This window comes from Bos indicus x Bos taurus, chromosome 24 (genome assembly GCF_003369695.1).
Source record: "Bos indicus x Bos taurus breed Angus x Brahman F1 hybrid chromosome 24, Bos_hybrid_MaternalHap_v2.0, whole genome shotgun sequence".
Lineage (NCBI taxonomy): Eukaryota > Metazoa > Chordata > Mammalia > Artiodactyla > Bovidae > Bos > Bos indicus x Bos taurus.
Genome location: NC_040099.1, coordinates 35,706,776 through 35,725,391, shown reverse-complemented (window position 1 = coordinate 35,725,391; position 18,616 = coordinate 35,706,776). Strand labels below are relative to the sequence as shown.

The window sequence follows — 18,616 nt, the reverse complement described above, 5'->3', positions numbered from 1 at the left end:
TAGTGTGTATCTGTCAATCCCTGTCTCCCAGTTTATCCCTCCCCCACCCCCTGGTACGGAGAAGGCGATGGCACCCCACTCCAGTACTCTTGCCTGGAAAATACCATGGACGGAGGAGCCAGGTAGGCTGCAGTCCATGGGGTCACTAAGAGTCGGACACGACTGAGCAACTTCACTTTCACTTTTTACTTTCATGCATTGGAGAAGGAAATGGCAACCCACTCCAGTGTTCTTGCCTGGAGAATCCCAGGGACAGGGGAGCCTGTTGGGCTGCCGTCTATGGGGTCGCACAGAGTTGGACACGACTGAAGCGACTTACCTTACCTTACCATAACCCTGGTAACCATGTTTGTTTTCTACATCCATGACTCTACATCTGTTGTATAAATAAGTTCATCTGTAACTTTTTTAGATTCCACTTATAAGTGATGTATTTTTTGTCTGACTTCACTCAGTATAACAATGTCTAGGTGCATCCATGTGGCTTCAAATGGTAATCTTTCATTCTTTTTAGTGGCTGGGTAATACTCCATTGTATGCATGTACCAAAAATCTGCATTTTAACAAGATCCCTGGGTGATTTGCATGCCCACGAAACATTGAGAGGCATGGAATTCCTGTTGACTCCTCAGCTAAGGGCTAGGGAAGTGAGAACTTGATGGAGGCAGCGTGGGGCACTGGAAGGACACTTGGGATGTGATGGATTTGGAATCAACATTGTGCCTTTTCCCCACTCCCTGTGAGTACCTGCTGTGTGATCATGGGGATATTGCTCAACCTCTCTGAACCTTGTTTTCTCTCTAAACTGGGAATTATAGATTTCATGGTTCTCGCTCCAAGTTGCTGTTTCTGAAAAGGACCAGCATGGCTGGGGTTGGCAGCAGGTGCTCGTGAGTGCTGGCACCTTTCCTCCTTCTGAGTAGCCGGGAGAGGCTGACACGTGACCACCGGGGGTCAGAGAAGGCCCAGGAGAGGTCTCCTAGGCCCCTGAGCTCAGAGAGTCCTCCTGAGGCTTCCACCCAGGATGGAAAGGTCGTCTTCAGTGTTTGGTGCTGAGCACAGAGGATGTAAGAGGGGCTTTTTGTCAGCACACAGGGTGGGCATAGTGGAATGTAGGGAACCTCAGACCATCCAGGCTCCAGAGCAGCAGGCTGATGCCCGCATGCAGGACAGAAGCTAGTGAGCGAGGGGAGAGGAATATGGCTCACCTACCAGGTCTGACCACACCTCTTAATTCCCTTCCATGGCACAGCAAAACCCATCATCTTATTAAAGTTCTAGTGCTCTGTCCACTCCTGGACTTGAGGTCAGCAGGTCATTTAGAGTTACTGCCCTGATACTGAGCATCTCTGTTTAGAGATGCTTACAGGGTTATTTTTGAGTGGCTTGTCTGAACACTGATTAGGAAAGGGCAAGAGTTTACTGGAAGACAGGACCTGTAAATTACTGAAACAGTCACTTCTAAAGAAAATCCAAATGTCCACTGAGTCAGTGAACAGATCTAAATTATGAGATGAAATTTATGTTACAGGTTTAAGGTAAAAGTTGGTGCTGATCTCCAGGATGACATCCGTAGATGCCGACTCGTCAGAAACATGATTGGGCCTGAGAAGACACTGGTAAGTACCCTCCCTGGCCGCTGAGAAGCAAGCAGCCTCTTACGAGGCCTCTGCTGTGTCGCTTCTGTCATGTCCAGCTTTTTGCAACCCCATGGATTGTAGCCCACCAGGCTCCTCCGTCCAAGGGGTTCTCTAGGCAAGATTACGGGAGTGGGTTGCCATTTCCTTCTCCAGGAGATCTTCCTGACCCAGGGATCAAACCCACCTCTTATGTCTCCTGCATTGGCAGGCAGTTTCTTTACTAGTGCTACCTGGGAAGTCTCTGGCTAGGGCCAAAACAAGCTGCTTCAAGCGAGGATTAAAGAACATTGGGAATTTTTAACACTGTATGTCAGAGGTACAGCTTTGAGGCCTTGGAGTACGCAAATCTTAAAAACAGCTGAAAACCAACAAACATCAGTGAGAGGGTGGGTAGTTTTTAACTATTTTATTCTGCAGAACCATTCAGTAAGATGGATTTAGAGATTGTTCCTCTGTGCTAGTGTGGTTGTGCCTGAACAAACAGGTCTCCCATTGGTGCCCCAGTGTGTCAATCATTTAATTCCCTTCTTAACAAATCCGCCCGGCTGCCTTTGAGTAGGTGGGTTTCTGGGAGCCACTGCTCAAGAATCTGTAACTTTTGGTGAGATAAATGTAAGGATCAGCCACTCCTGTGTATTTTTATGTTTATTACATGTAAAATATTTTCCTTAAAGAAAGTCACAGTTAGATAGTCTTAAATTGTTCTGGAAGCATGTTTCATATATTAAAATAGAAGTTTGAGTCCTTGACCTAGGATCAAAAGCTCCATTATTTGTATATGAATTAACACTACTTTTGTCTTCTGAGGTCATCCTCATCTAAATAATTTATGACACAGATCGATTCTGGGTGTACCACTCAGCACATTCTACCAGAGAAATCCGTCTCTGGGTCTGACTTGGCCAAGCATGATGATGTCAGAGACAGAGAAGCCCTTTCTTACCTCTGCACACTCAGCACCTGGCTTCCAGAGGCCTAGACTTGAAATCATCATTTACTTGACTTATTGCAAGTTACTCCTTTGCATGTCAGCTTTCCTCTCTGTAGCATGGGTTAATATGAACTGCCTCATAAAGTTATTATGACATTAAATGCAACAGGATCCGTAAAATGCCTGTGCAGTAGGTGCTTAATTAATGATACAGTTGGCGTTATTTATTATCGTGCCAACCAGAGTAGACAATAGCCAGTAAGAGACCATTGAGAACAAACTCAGCATTAACTGTGAGTGATTCAGAATGTGATGAAACAGTTCCTACAAACTACGAACCTTGCAAGACAAATGTATTTTGGTGGTTTCTAAATGCAGGCTGGGCTTCCCAGGTTAAGTGGTAAAGAATCTGCCTGCCAATGCAGGAGACATGAGTTCAGTCCTTGGCTCAGGAAGATCCCCTGGAAGAAATGGCAATGCACTCCTGTATTCTTGCCTGGAAAATCCCATGGACAGAGGAGCCTGGTTGGCTACATGGGGTCACAGAGTCAGACACGACTGAGCATACATGCACAAATGCAGATCAGGCTGGAGCTTCAGAGCCAGCCAGCACTTCTGGGCCCAGCCCAGGGCACTTCTGGATCTCACAGCAGCTCCGAGTGATGCCATCTCCGAGACGGCATGTCAGGCTCATCTCAGCAGCCCCTTTGTTCAGTTACATGCTGGGCCCCACAGTCGTGGCGCTGAGTGACCACAAGTAACAGACAGCACTTCCTCCCTGGAGGCACAGCCCTGCAGCAGGGTCAGCAGTGGGTAAGCCTCCCCTTGAAGGGTCTCTCTCCCCTTTCAGATGATGGACGCCAACCAGCGCTGGGACGTGCCCGAGGCCGTGGAGTGGATGACAAAGCTGGCCGAGTTCAAGCCACTGTGGATTGAGGAGCCCACCTCCCCTGACGACATTCTGGGACACGCTGCCATTTCCAAGGTAGAGAAACTGCTGCTGCTAGAGCAGTGGTCTCAGACCCTAGGATTCCTGGGCTTGTTCCCTCTCACACTGCTATTTATCCTAGAGAGAGTAATCACTAGAAGTTGAAAGGCCACCAGCAACCCAGAGGTCACCAGACCTGATTCCTGTACTTTGTAAATACAGAAATCTAACTGATATTCAGATCTTTTACTCACCCAGACTGAAACAAAGTGGAGGTTTGCTAAGGTCAAGGTCAGGCGGACCCATAGAAGGCTGCCCCTCAGTTTCCCCTAGAGCCCTTGAACCAGGGCAGATCCACCCAAACTGAGGGCCCTCTTGGCTTCTCTCCCCTTCAGGTGTCAGAAGAACTCCGTGCATAAGAATGTGAGAAACATCCTATGTCTCAGGGAGTCTCCCATTAGCTAGGTTCACAGCACTGACTATGAAGCCAGAGGGGGTCACTTATAAAGGAGGAGTCAGGGGGAGGAACAAGCTGTGGGATGTGAACTCGTGATGCCATCAGACCCAGGAGGTCCAGTGCCCCGCTTCTGCGGCACCTGAAACTTCACACAGCTCCAAAGCAGGGCTCTTTCCTTCGGCTCTAAATAGCTGAACAGCCCAAAAATATTTTCAATTAGGAGTGTCAGTTCAAAAACAGGAAAGTGACATCAGGTTGCCTTGTATTCACAGGCACTGGCCCCCCTGGGCATCGGCGTGGCCACAGGAGAACAGGTAGGAGACATCTCCTTGGGGTGGCACACACTGGTACTGCCTGGGGACACTGCCCACGAGGCTACACCACCTGTGTTCTGCGATGGGAGGTTTTCTTCATCTAAGAAATGGGGTTACTTTACAGCAAGACATGGTCAAGAGTTTGTAGATTCTTCTACAATTCCTGTGACTCAGGTCACTGATCTTTTTCAAAGTATCTCATCAGAATTTACAAGGCAGCAATGTAAAGCTGCAGGGGTCTAGTAGGCCCCGTTTAAGAAAGTCAGCCTCAAAACTACTTAAACACACAGTGTTCCCTCTCTTTGCTTGTCAACGAGCACAAGTGCCTGCGAAAACCCGCGACAGACTGCCCACGAGCGGCGCTGTGTGAGGAGCGGGTTCTTGGCTCTCCTGGCCAAGGGAGCCGCGCTCTTCTGCCCTGTGTCTGTTTGTCGCCCGGGTCACCTGTTCACCGTGGTCCCTGTATCTCATCCCGATGCTGCTTCTCCCACTTACCAGTGCTGGTGGCGGCCACGCCCTGATAGATGGTCTTTTATGCGACACACAAAAGACTGACACACAGTCTTATGGTCTTTTACATGAGACACACACACACACACTTCTGCCAGCAGACTTGTAATGAGGTGAGCAGGTGGTCCCCTCCTGCCTGTCAGGGCTCGCCTCACGCCCAGAGGATAAAGAATGCATACAGTCCAGACTCCCAGGAGGCCACTGTCGAGTGACTTGGAGTGGGCACGGTGCCAGGTTCATAGACCCTGAAGGCGAGGGCTGACTCTCCTGTTGGTGTGTTTTAATTCTCTTTCCAGTGCCACAATAGAGTGATATTTAAGCAACTCCTGCAGGCGAAAGCCCTGAAGTTTCTGCAGATTGACAGCTGCAGGCTGGGAAGTGTCAACGAGAACCTCTCAGTGTTGCTGATGGCCAAGAAGTTTGAAAGTAAGGGTGCCATGGGGCCGCGGACCAGGCACCATGTCCCCACACATCACATACCCTGCTTCCCTCTGGAGTTGCCATGCTGACATTTTTCTAACTCAAGCTTAATCAGGCAATCTTTGATTTTCAGTCCTAAATATTAATGATATAATCACCTGCAGACACTAAGAAAAGCCACAGATTCCCCCTTCATACCTCCCCCTCTGCCCTCCTTGGCACTCAGTGGCAACCTGTCTACACTTCTAGTTCCTGTGTGCCCACACGCCGGGGGAGTTGGCCTCTGTGAACTGGTGCAGCATCTGATCATATTTGACTTCATATCCGTCTCTGCAAGCCTCCAAGACAGGTCAGTGATGTGGCGTTACCGTCAGTACTGCCTCTCAGACCACAAAGAACCCTGGCCACTTGGCACATCCTAGAACTCAGTTTAGAGACCCACCTCTAAATATAGTCTTCTTTCTTTTAAAGGGTGGTTTCCTGGTAGCTGTTTTCTAGGTACATAAGTTGGGGGCGGGGGGGTGGGGAAGGGGGAGAGTTGAAACCAAATGCAAACCCAAAACCCAGTTGCTATTTTTGACTTTCTAAAGCCTCGCTTTCATCACATACTGTCTGCCTCTGTCCAGTCTCTTCCCAACGCTGGAGTCTTCATCATCTGGCTGCATCTTTTAGTTCCATCTCATTTCTCAACATGCCCCAGATGAGTTTTAAATTAGGACAGTCTCCTTCTAGTCACCTGCACACATACGGTTTTACGATGCTTTTCTTTCTTCCCAGAATTAAATACCGTACTTCAGACATCACTAGGAGTATGTAGTGAGAGCATGAAGACATGCCTGGGAAAGGTGAACATCAAGTTCAGGACTGAGGAGTCTGTCTACGGGGACCTGGGAGGGTCTTACGGGGACTTCTTCTGTAAAGCAATATTTGGTTCTTCAGCTGAGTTTTAAAACACCTGAGAGATTTTAAACTAAAAACCACCACTCCTAGGGTTTCTGCCTCCCCCATTTCAGTTCTGCAAAACAGAACCAAGGAGGGGAGTAGGTTTCGACCAACCTTGAAAGGTCCTGCAGGTTTTCAGGGATGAGAAAAAGGCTGAAGGGTTTGCCTAGAACCATGGGGTATCAGCCACCCCTAGACCGAGTCCATCTCTCTCAGTGGTGTTCGGCCCTCTGCCCAGCAGCCCATCTAACTGAAGGCATTGTTACTCCAACCTGACTCCTTCCTCCCAGGATGTGTGAATATGTCGACCACCTGCATGAGCATTTCAAGTACCCTGTGCTGATCAGGGAGGCTGCCTACATGCCTCCAAAGGTGAGCCTGCAGTGCCCCCACCCCCAGGCTTCCTCAGAAGGTCTGCTGGCCCCGCCCTACTGTTCTGGAGAGCTAGACCCCCACCCCCACCCCCGGGCACAAAGCTTGGTCTCCTCTGAGTCCGTTTTCATTATCTAGAAACAAATGGTTCTTTAGTCTTAAGTCCCCAGGCACAAAGGTCAGGGTTTGGGGTGAAATAGCCCAACAAGACTTCTCTCCCAGCAGCCTTTCCCCACTAGCTGGACCTGAAAACACGCACTCCTTGCCCCCCGCCCCGTGCAACAGAACGAAAAACCAGGCACCATCTAGCAAGTTAGCAAAAGGTTTGGACTGCACCTTTTTTTTTTTAAATCTGTTTCATTGACCCTCCTGTTCAAGAGATCGGGGCTCATTTTCACCAGCAGAGGTGGAACTAAGGAAGTGTGATTAGTTACCTAACCCTGTGAAGCAGCAGGGCATCTCTCTACCATTTCAAACAAACTGAACTTTTAAAAATGTTAATGCAGTTGCCTCTGGCTGAGACTTAAAAGCATTTCTTGGAGCAGCAGAAGTAAGTAAAATAAATGGCTTTTGTTCTGGGAGGTTATTAACAACTCCATTTTTTGTCTTTGATAGGATGCTGGTTATTCAACAGAAATGAAGGAGGACTCGGTAAAGAGACACCGCTATCCAGATGGTGAAGTCTGGAAGAAGCTTCTAAGTGCTCAAGGGAATTAAGCACTCAGCTCTGACACCTTTTGCTTTAAGTGAAAAGGCTTAAGATTTCTTGGGTCTGGTTTTACAAAAATAGAAGAAAAAAAAAAAATCATCCTACCAATCAAGACAAGTTCAGCTAAAAGTCGTACTAACCTCAGGGATCAGCTTAGTCATCATTATTACTTGATTCTTTTAGCAGAAAAAATTCTCCTGTGTAGTATTTAAACAAAAATAGCTCCAATTAATTCAAAGTACAGGAAGATGTTCCTAAATTTTTCATCACACGCTGATACCTAGACGTTGAACTGTACTTTGAAAACAAGCAGCATGCTGAAATACTTCCTTAATCTTTTTAAAAAAGACACTTGTCATAAGTCAGTGTAATACAGACAGTGCTGCAGCACTGTGCAGTATCTGCTCTGCAACAAAAGTTTAAAAAATCACTGACGGCCCTGAGGTGGCTCAGCCTCTCTCTCTAATAGGCTTACACTGAGCAAGAGAATTCACACTGTGCTGAAGCTAATGAGGGTAAAATGGTATCAACTATTTTTATAACCCTTAAAGCCTTTATTCTAGATAATCATTGTTTTTTAATGATAAAGAAAGCCAGAATTAGATGAAACACAGAAAAACAGGGTGAACTAGCTTACTCAGCATTTCTAAAATATTCCCTCTCTAAGCCACATCCAAACCAGAACACAGCACATGTGTGTTTATTTAGGAGGGTTCAGTTAATCTACTTTAGGCAGGAACTACACAGATAAATAATAGTTTTAAACATGAACGCAGAACATTTATTGTAGCAAGATATAAAACTTTAAACGTTCATAACCACACTAGGCATTAACATGACGGATGGGTGTTACCCAGCTTGCTCAGATTTAGGGAAATAGTGTATATAATTCTTGAAATGCACTGACCATTTTCCTAAAAACACTATGAAATTTGAATTAATATATATAAATTCTCTTTCCTGTCTTTATTCAAAATCACTGTATGTACAGACACCCTCAGTGAGTCACCCAAACCCAAGGCCTTTTATTACTAAGAGAACAGCACAGCTCTTATTTGCCAGTGGCAACATTCTTAAAAGTTAATGGATAACAACCAACAGATCACTAACACGTTTTGGCCTAGATCCTTCGCCTTTAGAGCCCAGTGAACTTTTACCTGGGTGTAAATATCCTTCAAACAATGCCTTTAAAAGCACTCTAGACAGCCATTTCCATTTTAATAGTCGGATGAGGATTGTAGCCTTCAATCTGAAAGTCTTCGGCCTGGAAGTCATCGATTGTCTCAACTTTTCGAAGGATTTTGAGCTTGGGGAAAGGCCTTGGTTCTCGCTGCAGCTAAAAACAACATAAGACCATTATCTTCCCAGATCCATACGCCCTGCTTTAATTTTTGCTCCCCATGCCCCTTCATGAAACAAATCACAGTATTTTGCCAGGCAAGTATTATTTTGTAGGGGTGGAATACTGAAGATACCTCGCTCCTCGTTACTAAATGCTGCTGACCCATTCTCTCACCCCGTGGAGAGTGAAGGGTGATCAGTGGATCACATGGTGTCAGGAGCCTTGGTGGTTCACTGGCTTTAAGTTCTTAAATTTGTTAAAAACAAGGCACGGTTTTTTACTTTAAGAAGTAGTTACAGGATGTTTACTTGAGTCCCATGATGCCTAGCCCAACTGTCCCTGGCAGAAAGGACAAGGAAAGAGGACACATGTTGACAACTCATAGGGATGAAGCCAGGACTCCTGGGCTGGACCAGCAGCAAGGAGGACGAGGACACAGGGCATGCCCTCCTCCTCTGTCAGCATGACCAGAGTATCCAGATGAACCCTGGGGTCACCCTCTCCCAGATCTAACCAGAAGGGGCTAAAGGTTTCTGGTTCAAGTTTTTTTCCTTTCCTTCAGAGTTCATTAAGACACTCCTTTTTTAAAATTGCCACTTAAATCATCCTTTGTTGAAAATAAACTGGCTTAAAGGCTTAATAAGACAACACCATAAAACTCCTAGAAGAGAACACGGGTAAAATATTCTGATATAAATCATATCAACGTTTTCTTAGGTCAGTCTCCCAAAGCAATAGAAATAAAAATAAACAAAGGGGACCTAATCTAACTTACAAGCTTTTGCACAGCTTGTAAGATGTGCAAAAGGAAACCATAAAACTAAAAAATCTACAGAAAATATTTGTAAACAATGCAACTGACAACGGCTTAATTTCCAAAATACACAAACAGCTCTGTAATACACTCAACAAGAAAAACCCAATTTCAAAATGGGCGGATGACCTCAAGAGACAGTTCTCCAAAGAAGATACATGAAACAATATTCAACATCACTAATTAGAGAAATGCAAATCAAAGCCAGAATTAGGTTCCACCTCACACCAGTCAAAATGGCCATCATTAAAAAGTATAAAATGCTGGAGAGGGTGTGGAGAAAGGGAATCTTTCTATACTAGTGGGACTGTAAACAGATGCAGCCACTGGTGAAAACAGTATGAAAAGTTCCTCAGGAAACCAAAAATACAATTACCAGATGACCCAGCAATTCCACTCCTGGACATATATCTAGATAAAACTATAATTCAAGGATACATGCACCCCTGTATTCATAGCAGCATTATTCACAATAGCCAAGAGAAGGACACAACCATCAGGTTTGTGCATATGTATATATCTGCACACATGTATATATACAGATACATACACACACATGTACACACAGAATGGAATACTACTCAGCCATAAAAAGAATGAAAGGCCATTAGCAGCTACATGGATGGACCTGGAAATCATACTAAGCAAAGTCAGAAGGACAAATACCACATGACATCACTGAAGTGTGGGATCTAACGTGATACAAATGAACCTATCCCTGAAGCAGAAACAGTATCATGGACAGAGAAGAGCCTGGTGGTTTCCAAGGGGGAAGGGAGTGGAGGGCTACAATTAGCAAGTACAAACTGATATACATAAAATGGGTAAACAGAACCTACTGTATAGCACAGGAACTACATTCAATGTCCTAGGACAAACCATAATGGGAAAGAATATATACTCGTGCAGTACCTCACAGCACCTGTCACGTTCAGTGTCTGTGGCCACTGGGGCCCATCTGCTGGTCCCTGCCTGTCCATCACCATCCAGAGACCTGGAAGACTGTCCTCTTAGCTCCATCAGAGCCTGGAGGAGAACATCTATTACAAGAGGGACACATCCCATATGGACAAGGTCTCAAGAGAAGGTACCAGACCCCAAAGTGTGACAGGTACATTTCTTACCTGAGTTTTCAGTGGCTCGATGTGATTCAGGTAAATGTGTGCATCTCCCAGAGTGTGCACGAAGTCACCTGGCTAAACCCCACAGAAGAAAGCGAAACTGTCAAGGCTTTAGTTTGAGTTCCTTTATAACACAGCATGTAAAAACACGTGGGCATGCAGACATTCCAAAGCTCTTCACAAGAAAATTTAACCAGTATTGCTTTTGAGAAAAGTTGATCCAAAGTCATATTAACTGCTCCAGGCAAGTCAGTGAGCAAGCAGTTCATTCATTTACACAGAGCGCATCTAAAGACTACAAAGAGCTGGAATTCTCAGCCATCAGTTCTCCCACGTGACAGGACCTCACAGCCCAGTGTTCTAGGCTAGTCCCCCGCTCCACCCCACCCAGAGCAGCCCACCTTCAGGTCCGTGATGTGTGCGATCATGTAGGTGAGCAGGGCGTAGCTGGCAATGTTGAAGGGCACACCCAGGCCCATGTCCCCCGACCGCTGGTACAACTGGCAGGACAACTCCCCATTCACCACGTAGAACTGGCAGAGGGCGTGGCATGGGGGGAGGGCCATGAGAGGCAGATCTGAGGGGCCAACACGTCCAAGTCAGGAGAGGAGGTGGTTTTTAAGGAACATAACTAAGCAAAGCAAAAAGCAGCAGAAGCCAGCTCTTACAGTGGAGATGGTGAGAAGAGCCACTGGGCCAGTGACCCCCACGAACCATTCCCACCCCAGATTGGCATAACGCCGACAGAGACCTGCCCATCACTGTGAGACCTCTGTGGATGTACAAGGACTGCTGAGGCCACCCGCTCTCATCCGAGCTGAAATAAATTACTTGGGCCACCTCCGTGGCACCAAGCCACAAGTACAGGGGGAATTAATTCATTTGCAGGGACCATAAGAGACTGGTGACTCAGGCTCACCCTCCTGTACTCAAATTGCTATCATTAATGCAAAAATTCCACTCAGGCTATTTACTACACCTCAGGAGAACTTAATTTTACAACTGTTTAAAAAGGCTCATAATAGTGAGATGGAGGCGATCTGAAATTCCAACTGTCCCAATTTAAAATGTTAAACTTTCATGGGTACTTTTATAATTAAAGCCCATAAACACAAATTAATTCCATCTGGGCCCAAGGTCGCTCTCTGAAGGTAAAAACGGGGCCACTTGGGAGATGACCAGGGTCACACGAGCAGCTGTGCAGCTGGGGACAGTTCCCAGGACCACCTCCGACCCGGTGCCTCTGCTCAAGGCTCAGTTAGGACACGGGAGGATGACTGGGGCACCATCAACCTTTTGGATTCCAAGCACACAGGATGATTCTTCTGTCGTTAGGGTTGGTTTTGATTGTGTCGATCACTTTTTGCAGTTGATCTACTCCTTGACCTGAATACTCTGCAGAATTGGCAAAAAGAAGAGACCACCGCACATGTGAACCATGGCACCCCAGGAGAGGGCCCCAGGTCACCGAGCACGCTGTCCTCCCCCCGAGGCCCCGCCGGCCCAGTCACACAATATCCAGTGAACAGTACTGATGTCTCATACTTTGCTGGGTTATGTTGAGTCTGGGCTCCTAGGTCTGTCCTCTGGAGCCATAAGTCTATTTTCCCACTACTTAAGAGACTTTTAAATACTTGGCCAGGGTGTCCCTCCTTCCCCTTCTCCTATCGCTAAACCTCCTTCATCCTCAACAATCAGTTTCTTCCAGCGGTCCCCAGGGGACATCGTGTCTGTACCATTGGCGATTCCTGTCCCACTTCACTGCCAGGCAGGGCTGCATCTGCAGTAGAATGTTTCCTACCCTACATGGTCCAACAACCCATGATGAGGATTCCTTTTTGTCATCTAGATACTAGCCTTCCAACATTCCTACCAAAAATTACAATGTAACATCTAAACTGCTACTGACCTGTAAACATCAGGAAACCTGTCTATTATCTACCACCCTGTACTTTTCTCTCATGTCTGGTCTCTGAACTTGCCGCCTCTGAACTGGAAGCTGAGATGTGCAAAGCCTTCCATCTCTATGGTTAAATGTCTATTTGCTGGAGTCAGACTATGCTTGAGTCCAGGAGTTCTTAATTTGGGGAAAGAAAGCCCTGTCACTATCACAGTTCCAGAAAAAGATTTTTAAAAAGATGACCTGTAATGGAACAGTTTTGTGTCTTGATTGTGCTGATGGCTACATAAATCTCCATGGGCTGAAACTGCACACAAATTTGCAAAGCTGGAGAAATCTGTTAAGGGCTGTGGGTTTTACCAATGCTAATTTGTGTGAGAGGTGGTGCCACCAAGTGACAGAGGAGGGTGGGCGTCCAGGAGTGAGATGTTTCATCTCCACCCCACCAGGGTGGGGAGGAGAGGGCGATCAAGACGGGTGCTGTCACATCAGCGCCACCGGCAGCGTGCTGGGTGGTTCAGTCTTCAAAAGGAAGATCAAGGTGACCACAGGGCAGTCAGTCCCTGGGACTCATCCCCAGATGAACTTCCAACCTGCCTCCAACACAGCGACCGACCGACCCACCAGGTCACTGTCTGCTGATGAACAAGGTACGGAAGGTGCCCAGACCCACAAGTGCTGACCACCTGGTATGTGACCCGACCCTCCCCCTGGATGCGAAGCAGCCTCTCACAAGGTCCAAGTTATATATCCATTTCCCCATCATCAGCTTCCTATCCCCCAGGCTTCACTTGCAGCCACAAGACAAACCCAGTCTGTGAAAGGCACTCAGGAAATCCAAGGCCCCCCTCCAGCTCCTCACCTGAATCCATATCTTTGTATTCAGCCCCAAAATGCCTCCACTGGAAGCCATAAACTGGGCCTAAATCCCCTTCAGCTCTGTCGGAGAAGCCCAGGCCATCCAAGAAGTCTCGGGACCCATTGGCATCCCAAATTTTCACTCCCTTGGAAGAGAGTTCCTTAGCGTTGGTGGATCCCTGTAAGAGATGCGGCATCCAGTGAATTCCAAGCCCACAAGTGGGCCTGTGCTGACAGATAGGGGCAGTACCTGACGAGCCCCATCACTAGGCAGGCTGGTCCCAGCCCAGACTTTCCAAAGACCCCCGAGACAGTCTGATCCTTCTTTGCAACTACTCTCTCAAATCCTTTTCCCTATTCTCAACCAGGACTTCTAAACATCTCCAAGTCCTTTCAGTGCTCGCATCTAACAGTTCTGTTTCTTAACTAAATGTGTCTTGTGACTAAGTGTAACACCCCAGAAGGAATCTACTCCACACTCGCAATGTGTTTGGTGCGTCTTAGACCTGGTATATAGGATGTTTCCACGGACAGGCCTGATCAGTATTAGCTTTTGTCAAATATGTCAGCCACATACCTTTACAAGATCCACTGTCAAGTTATGTTCATCAACCTGTACTTGCAAAGTACAGGTTGGCGGGTTTTTGTGGGTTTTTTTGTTTTGTTTTTTTGGTGCCAAGTATAAGCTTTATGTTCCTCTTATGTATTTCATCTCATTAGAGGTGGTCCATGTATCCTGATGGTGCATCCAGGTCAAGACCCCATTTGGCCTCTGGGTAGGATGTGCTGTAATGGTTACAAGCAGGCAGTGAGGCCACACACCTGGGTGCTGGGCCTGCTGTCTCCTCACTTCTCCTCTGACCAGCTCCCTGACCCCTCTAGCCTCAGTATCTGCACCCAAGAGCACAGAAGTAGCAATCACCACCCACATTACTGGGATGAGTAGATAATACAAGCAAATGCTTGGCCCTCAACAGATACAAACCAAGGCACAGACTGCATCTCCCCATCTTGCCCAAAGACACCAGCTGAAGTGTAGGTACGCCAACTCCTCTATCTTGAGTCACCCATGGAGTGACTATCAGAGGCGGGTCTGCTGTCTTCCTGGTGAGGACTCACTGGAATCCTGCACTCCAGCTTTATGATCAAACAAGTGCATGATCTCTATTTCTGAGCATCTCAGTTCTTCCCTTTCTGTCATTGAGTTTGTACTAATTATTTTCACTTTCAGTGACTCATTTCTTGTTCACTCATGTTGCTTCAAAAGTCTCCCTCCCCATCCATTCAGCCTGGGCTCTAGCTTGTCTGCAAACATGCTCTTTTGAGATCTGTATCCAAACCTCAACCTTTGCTAAAATGCATTGCGGTCTTGGGCCTGCTTTGGCCCAAGACGATACAAGCCACAGAAGAAAGCCCAAGCTTGAGCCCAGCGCAGAAGAGAGCCCATCTCTTTAGGCACCCTGTGAGCAGTGTTGGCCAGAGTCTCAGACCAGTGAGATGAAGGGGAGATGAAGAAGAGATGCAGGGGAGACACAGGTGTGGCCACTGCCCACCATCACCGTGCTCAGCTTAATACTCAAGAGCCTCTTCTAACTTACCCCCCAGGAGAGCACGGCTGGGATCTATATTCAGTCAGCAATCCCTGTGAGTGCCTACTGTGCGGCAGGCTGTGTTCCAGGGGACGCAACAGCAGACAAGAGAAATTCTCTGCCCTCGTGGAGCTTATAGTACTTTTCTAAACGTCAAAAAATTTTTAAATAAAAATTTTTTAAATGATAGTATTTTATTCATTTGTCTGCCTTCTCCCTTGAAGAGGGTAAAGGGAGAAGACATTATATATATATATAAGATGAGGCTTCTCTAGAGAAAAAACAAAGGAGGAGTGGGGGTAATCATGGTTTTAGATCGGAGGCAGGGAAAACTGAATAGAGAGTTGAAGGTGAGGGTGCTACATAGGGGTAGGGATTCCAAGGAGCAGGAGCGGTGAGGACCAGCCCCAAATGGGGACATCCTGGTGTGCTCAAAGATCAGCAAGGAGGCCAGGGTGAGAGGAGCAGAGCGAGCATGACTCTGGCTGAGGCCAGAGCAGAGACAGGACTGTAAGGACCTTGAATAAAACAGGAGCCACTAAAGACTTTAGGCCAAGGAGTGACATGATGCACTTTTAAAAGGATTTTGCTGGTGCTGTACTGACAACAGATTGTTGACTTCCAATAGCAGCAACTTCTTTACCTTGATAAACCACAGCAACTCCTCCAAAACACCTTTCCAGAAAACACGTTTGGTTGTCAGCAGAGGAAATTCATCTGGAAAACAGTTTGCCATGTAATTTCAAGATGAGAAGACAGAACATGCCATCCAACTTTTTCTGTAAAAAGAGAGGACATGCCCCAGGAGAGAAGGCCTGGGAACTGACTGCAGAGGAGCTGGAAACCTGTGACTTCTGCCACGTGGGCACCCCCTGATCAGAGTGGGGTTCCCAAGGCTGCAGCCCCAAGTCAGTGACACACTTCAGGTGAGATCACCCTCCTGCACCCCTTGACCACCAGACACAGGAATTTCACACAGAGAGATGGGGCGGGGAGGCCCATGTGGACAGGGAAAGAGCCAGCAGCCACTACCCAGTTAGTGCAAACCCTTCCCAGAGGTTTGAAGAGAACACACAGAATGTGCCCTAGGACACAGCGTGAAGGCTCCTACTGCACGATTACCTTGCCAGGAAGAACAGGCTCACCACCAGGTAACAGTAGATATTGCCCTGGCTAAAAGTGAGTCAGTTCAGTTCAGTCGCTCAGTCGTGTCCGACTCTTTGCGACCCCATGAACCGCAGCATGCCAGGCCTCCCCGTCCATCACCAACTCCTGGAGTCCACCCAAACCCATGTATGTCCATGGAGTTGGTGATGCCATCCAGCCATCTCATCCTCTGTCGTCCCCTTCTCCTGCCCTCAATCTTTCCCAGCATCAGGGTCTTTTCAAATGAGTCAGCTCTTCACATCAGGTGGCCAAAGTATTGGAGTTTCAGCTTCAACATCAGTCCTTCCAATGAACACCCAGAACTGATCTCCTTCAGGATGGACTGGTTGGATCTCCTTGCAGTCCAAGGGACTCTCTTAGTTCTTAAATATTTGCAAAGAAAATTAACCTTTATTTATATATTTTTTTAATTTTTGTTTCCTTTTTTCTTTTTGAACTTTTTATTTCGTGCCGATGAACAATGTTATGATAGTTTCAGACAAACAGCAAAGAGATTCAGGCATAAAGGTATCCATTCTCCCCCACCTCCCCTCCCATCCAGGCTGCTCCCTAACATTGAGCACAGTTCCATGTGTTATAGTTCTGTGTTAACAGATCCTTGTTGGTTATCCATTTTGTATGTGGGATCCTAGTTCCCCCTATAACAGCTTGAACCCCATGCCCCCTGTACTGTATGGTGTCTTAACCAGGGAGGCCCAGGGAAGCCCTCAACCTTTAATTTTTAACTGAACTAAAAATACTTATATGTTTAAACACCTGATATGCACAATCCTATCTGATCCTCAATACAATCCTACTTGAGGCTCCATTATGATCTCCATTTTACAGGCACCAGGAGGTGGTAAGTCTGCATCAAACAGCTGCGAAAAATGTAAAAGCTTATCTCTAAATTCAGTACCTATTCAGCCGACTGTACAGGTGATACTCATGTAACAAGGGCAGAGTCTTCAAGCACCTACACTCCCTCCATTTGGGGGATCATTTCCCTCCAGTTTGAGCACATGAGGAAGCTGAAGATAGGCGAAGATAACCAACAGCGCCCAAGTCTAAGCAGAGACGCTGGAGTTAAAATGACGCCTGTGGCTCACGGGAGGCTACCATGCAGGAGCTGCAGGAAGGTGAATCCCTCTACTCAAGACAAAACTCCCCAAGCTGTCCAAGCCAATCTGGTCACAGCAGCTCCGGATTTTCCAGTCTCTGCAATGGGTGTGTGGCAGAGGGTTTCTGCCCTGACCTGGGTACACCTCCTTCAACAGCTGGTCTCCCCACTCACAATCACCCTCCACACCTATTTCACGGACGTTTGTCTGAGGCCGACCCCCATCCCACCTGTTTGTCCCCTGAGAGCCTGGCACTAACAACTTCCAAGACACATTTCTCCCCAGGAAAGTGAAAGTCGCTCATTCGTGTCCGACTCTTTGCGACCCCACGGACTATATATACGGTCCATGGAATTCTCCAGGCCAGAAAACAGGACTGGGTAACCGTTCCTTTCTCCAGGGGATCTTTCCAACCCAGGGATCGAACCCAGGGCTCCCGCATTGCAGGCGGATTCTTCACCAGCTGAGCCACCAGCGAAGCAAAAAAGGGAATTCCCTGGAGGTCCACTGGTTAGGACTCCCCACTTTCGCTGCTGTGGCCCAGGTTCTAAGAACTCGCAAGCCTTGTGGCACGGTCCCCCCCTCACCCCCCCCCCAAAAAAATTAATAAGAACTTCTCCGATTCTCGCGTTTCTGTTTCAAGATTAGGGAGGAAAGCTGGCTCGCTGGACCAGATGCGATAACCGTCACGAGGCCCAAGTTTCCGCCCCTGCTTGCCAACGGTCTCCTCACGCCGAGGCCCCGCCCACGCCACCTGAGCTCCAATTTTTAAAAACAAAGCGCAACAGTCAACGCGGAGAGAAGACGAGTGGCGAAAAAGGGGCCTGCAATCAAGGCCTCGGTCAAGCCTGGGCAGATCCTCTCCCGCACTCAAGTCTGGGGCTAGCGCTGCAGAGCCAAGCCCGCTTAGGACAGAGAAAGCATAGCAGGGTGATTAAGAGCCAGAGGGCCTGCTTTTACCTCCCTGCTCCGTCCGTCCAGTCCGTGTGACCTTATGCAAGTTCACGTCTCGAGTCCGAGCCAGTTTCGGCGTCTGTAAAGTGGGGCCAAAGCCATTCCCCTTACTCACGCAGCAGAGGTTAGGGCTAAACGCCCGTCGCTGGGCCCGGCCTGTCCGCAGCGCTCTCCCCACCGCAGCTCCGCGCGCACCGGGCCCGCCCGCCCCCATGACGCGGCCGCCTCACCTCTCAAGTTGTACCGCGCCTGCATCCCGAACACCGACAGGGTGCCAGTGCCGGTGCGGTCATCCCTCCGGAAGCCGCAGCGGAGGATGTGTTCTATCTGCCCCAGGTACTGCAGCTCCCCGTGCGGCGGCGGCGGCGGCCGCGGCTCGGCGCTCTGCTCCTGCACGCCGGGCGGCGACGGCGGGCGCGACGGCTCGGAGCCGGCCGCTGGCATAGTGCTGGTTGCGGGCGCGGCGGCGAGGGCCGTACGGAGGCGGGAACGGCCTCCCAGCGCTTCCCAGGAGTCTCTTTTCCCGCCACAGCGCGAGACTCCGCCCC

General features: G+C 48.1%; 2 protein-coding genes across 6 annotated transcripts in view; one reads left to right on the top strand and one right to left on the bottom strand.

Moving 5' to 3' along the window:
• The window catches only part of ENOSF1 (enolase superfamily member 1), a 23,145-nt gene extending 14,961 nt beyond the window's left edge, over nt 1–8,184 (top strand). For 2 of the 4 annotated variants that reach the window (XM_027525536.1, XM_027525539.1), the window contains 7 exons: nt 1,532–1,619; nt 3,422–3,556; nt 4,229–4,270; nt 5,077–5,206; nt 5,450–5,549; nt 6,433–6,514; nt 7,130–8,166. In XM_027525536.1, the coding sequence (XP_027381337.1) occupies nt 1,532–1,619; nt 3,422–3,556; nt 4,229–4,270; nt 5,077–5,206; nt 5,450–5,549; nt 6,433–6,514; nt 7,130–7,231 (679 nt within the window). In that variant the 3' untranslated portion in view covers nt 7,232–8,166. Of the gene's footprint in view, nt 1–1,531; nt 1,620–3,421; nt 3,557–4,228; nt 4,271–5,076; nt 5,207–5,449; nt 5,550–6,383; nt 6,515–7,129 lie in introns of those variants that run through there. The other 2 variants (XM_027525535.1, XM_027525538.1) reach the window with 2 other exon arrangements.
• TYMS (thymidylate synthetase) lies at nt 7,979–18,616 on the bottom strand. Of its 2 annotated transcripts, XM_027525540.1 has the most exons (8): nt 18,299–18,616; nt 15,491–15,564; nt 13,263–13,437; nt 11,794–11,895; nt 10,902–11,077; nt 10,504–10,575; nt 10,292–10,405; nt 7,979–8,559 (listed from the first exon to the last, which is right to left on the bottom strand). In XM_027525540.1, exons 1-8 carry the CDS (start codon nt 18,510–18,512, stop codon nt 8,422–8,424), a joined length of 1,065 nt encoding a protein of 354 aa, XP_027381341.1. In that variant the 5' UTR covers nt 18,513–18,616; the 3' UTR covers nt 7,979–8,421. The 2 variants fall into 2 exon arrangements, with proteins under 2 accessions (XP_027381341.1, XP_027381342.1); XM_027525541.1 differs by lacking the exon at nt 10,292–10,405.

Excerpts from the sequence above, each read along its gene's own strand:
- TYMS (XM_027525540.1), bottom strand. The coding sequence starts at position 18,512 with ATGCCAGCGGCCGGCTCCGAGCCGTCGCGCCCGCCGTCGCCGCCCGGC. Across the intron at positions 11,078-11,793 it reads GTGTGCTTGGAATCCAAAAG|ATCTGCCTCTCATGGCCCTC; the intron begins GTTGATGGTGCC and ends TTGGCCCCTCAG. Across the intron at positions 10,576-10,901 it reads CACACATCACGGACCTGAAG|CCAGGTGACTTCGTGCACAC; the intron begins GTGGGCTGCTCT and ends TGTGGGGTTTAG.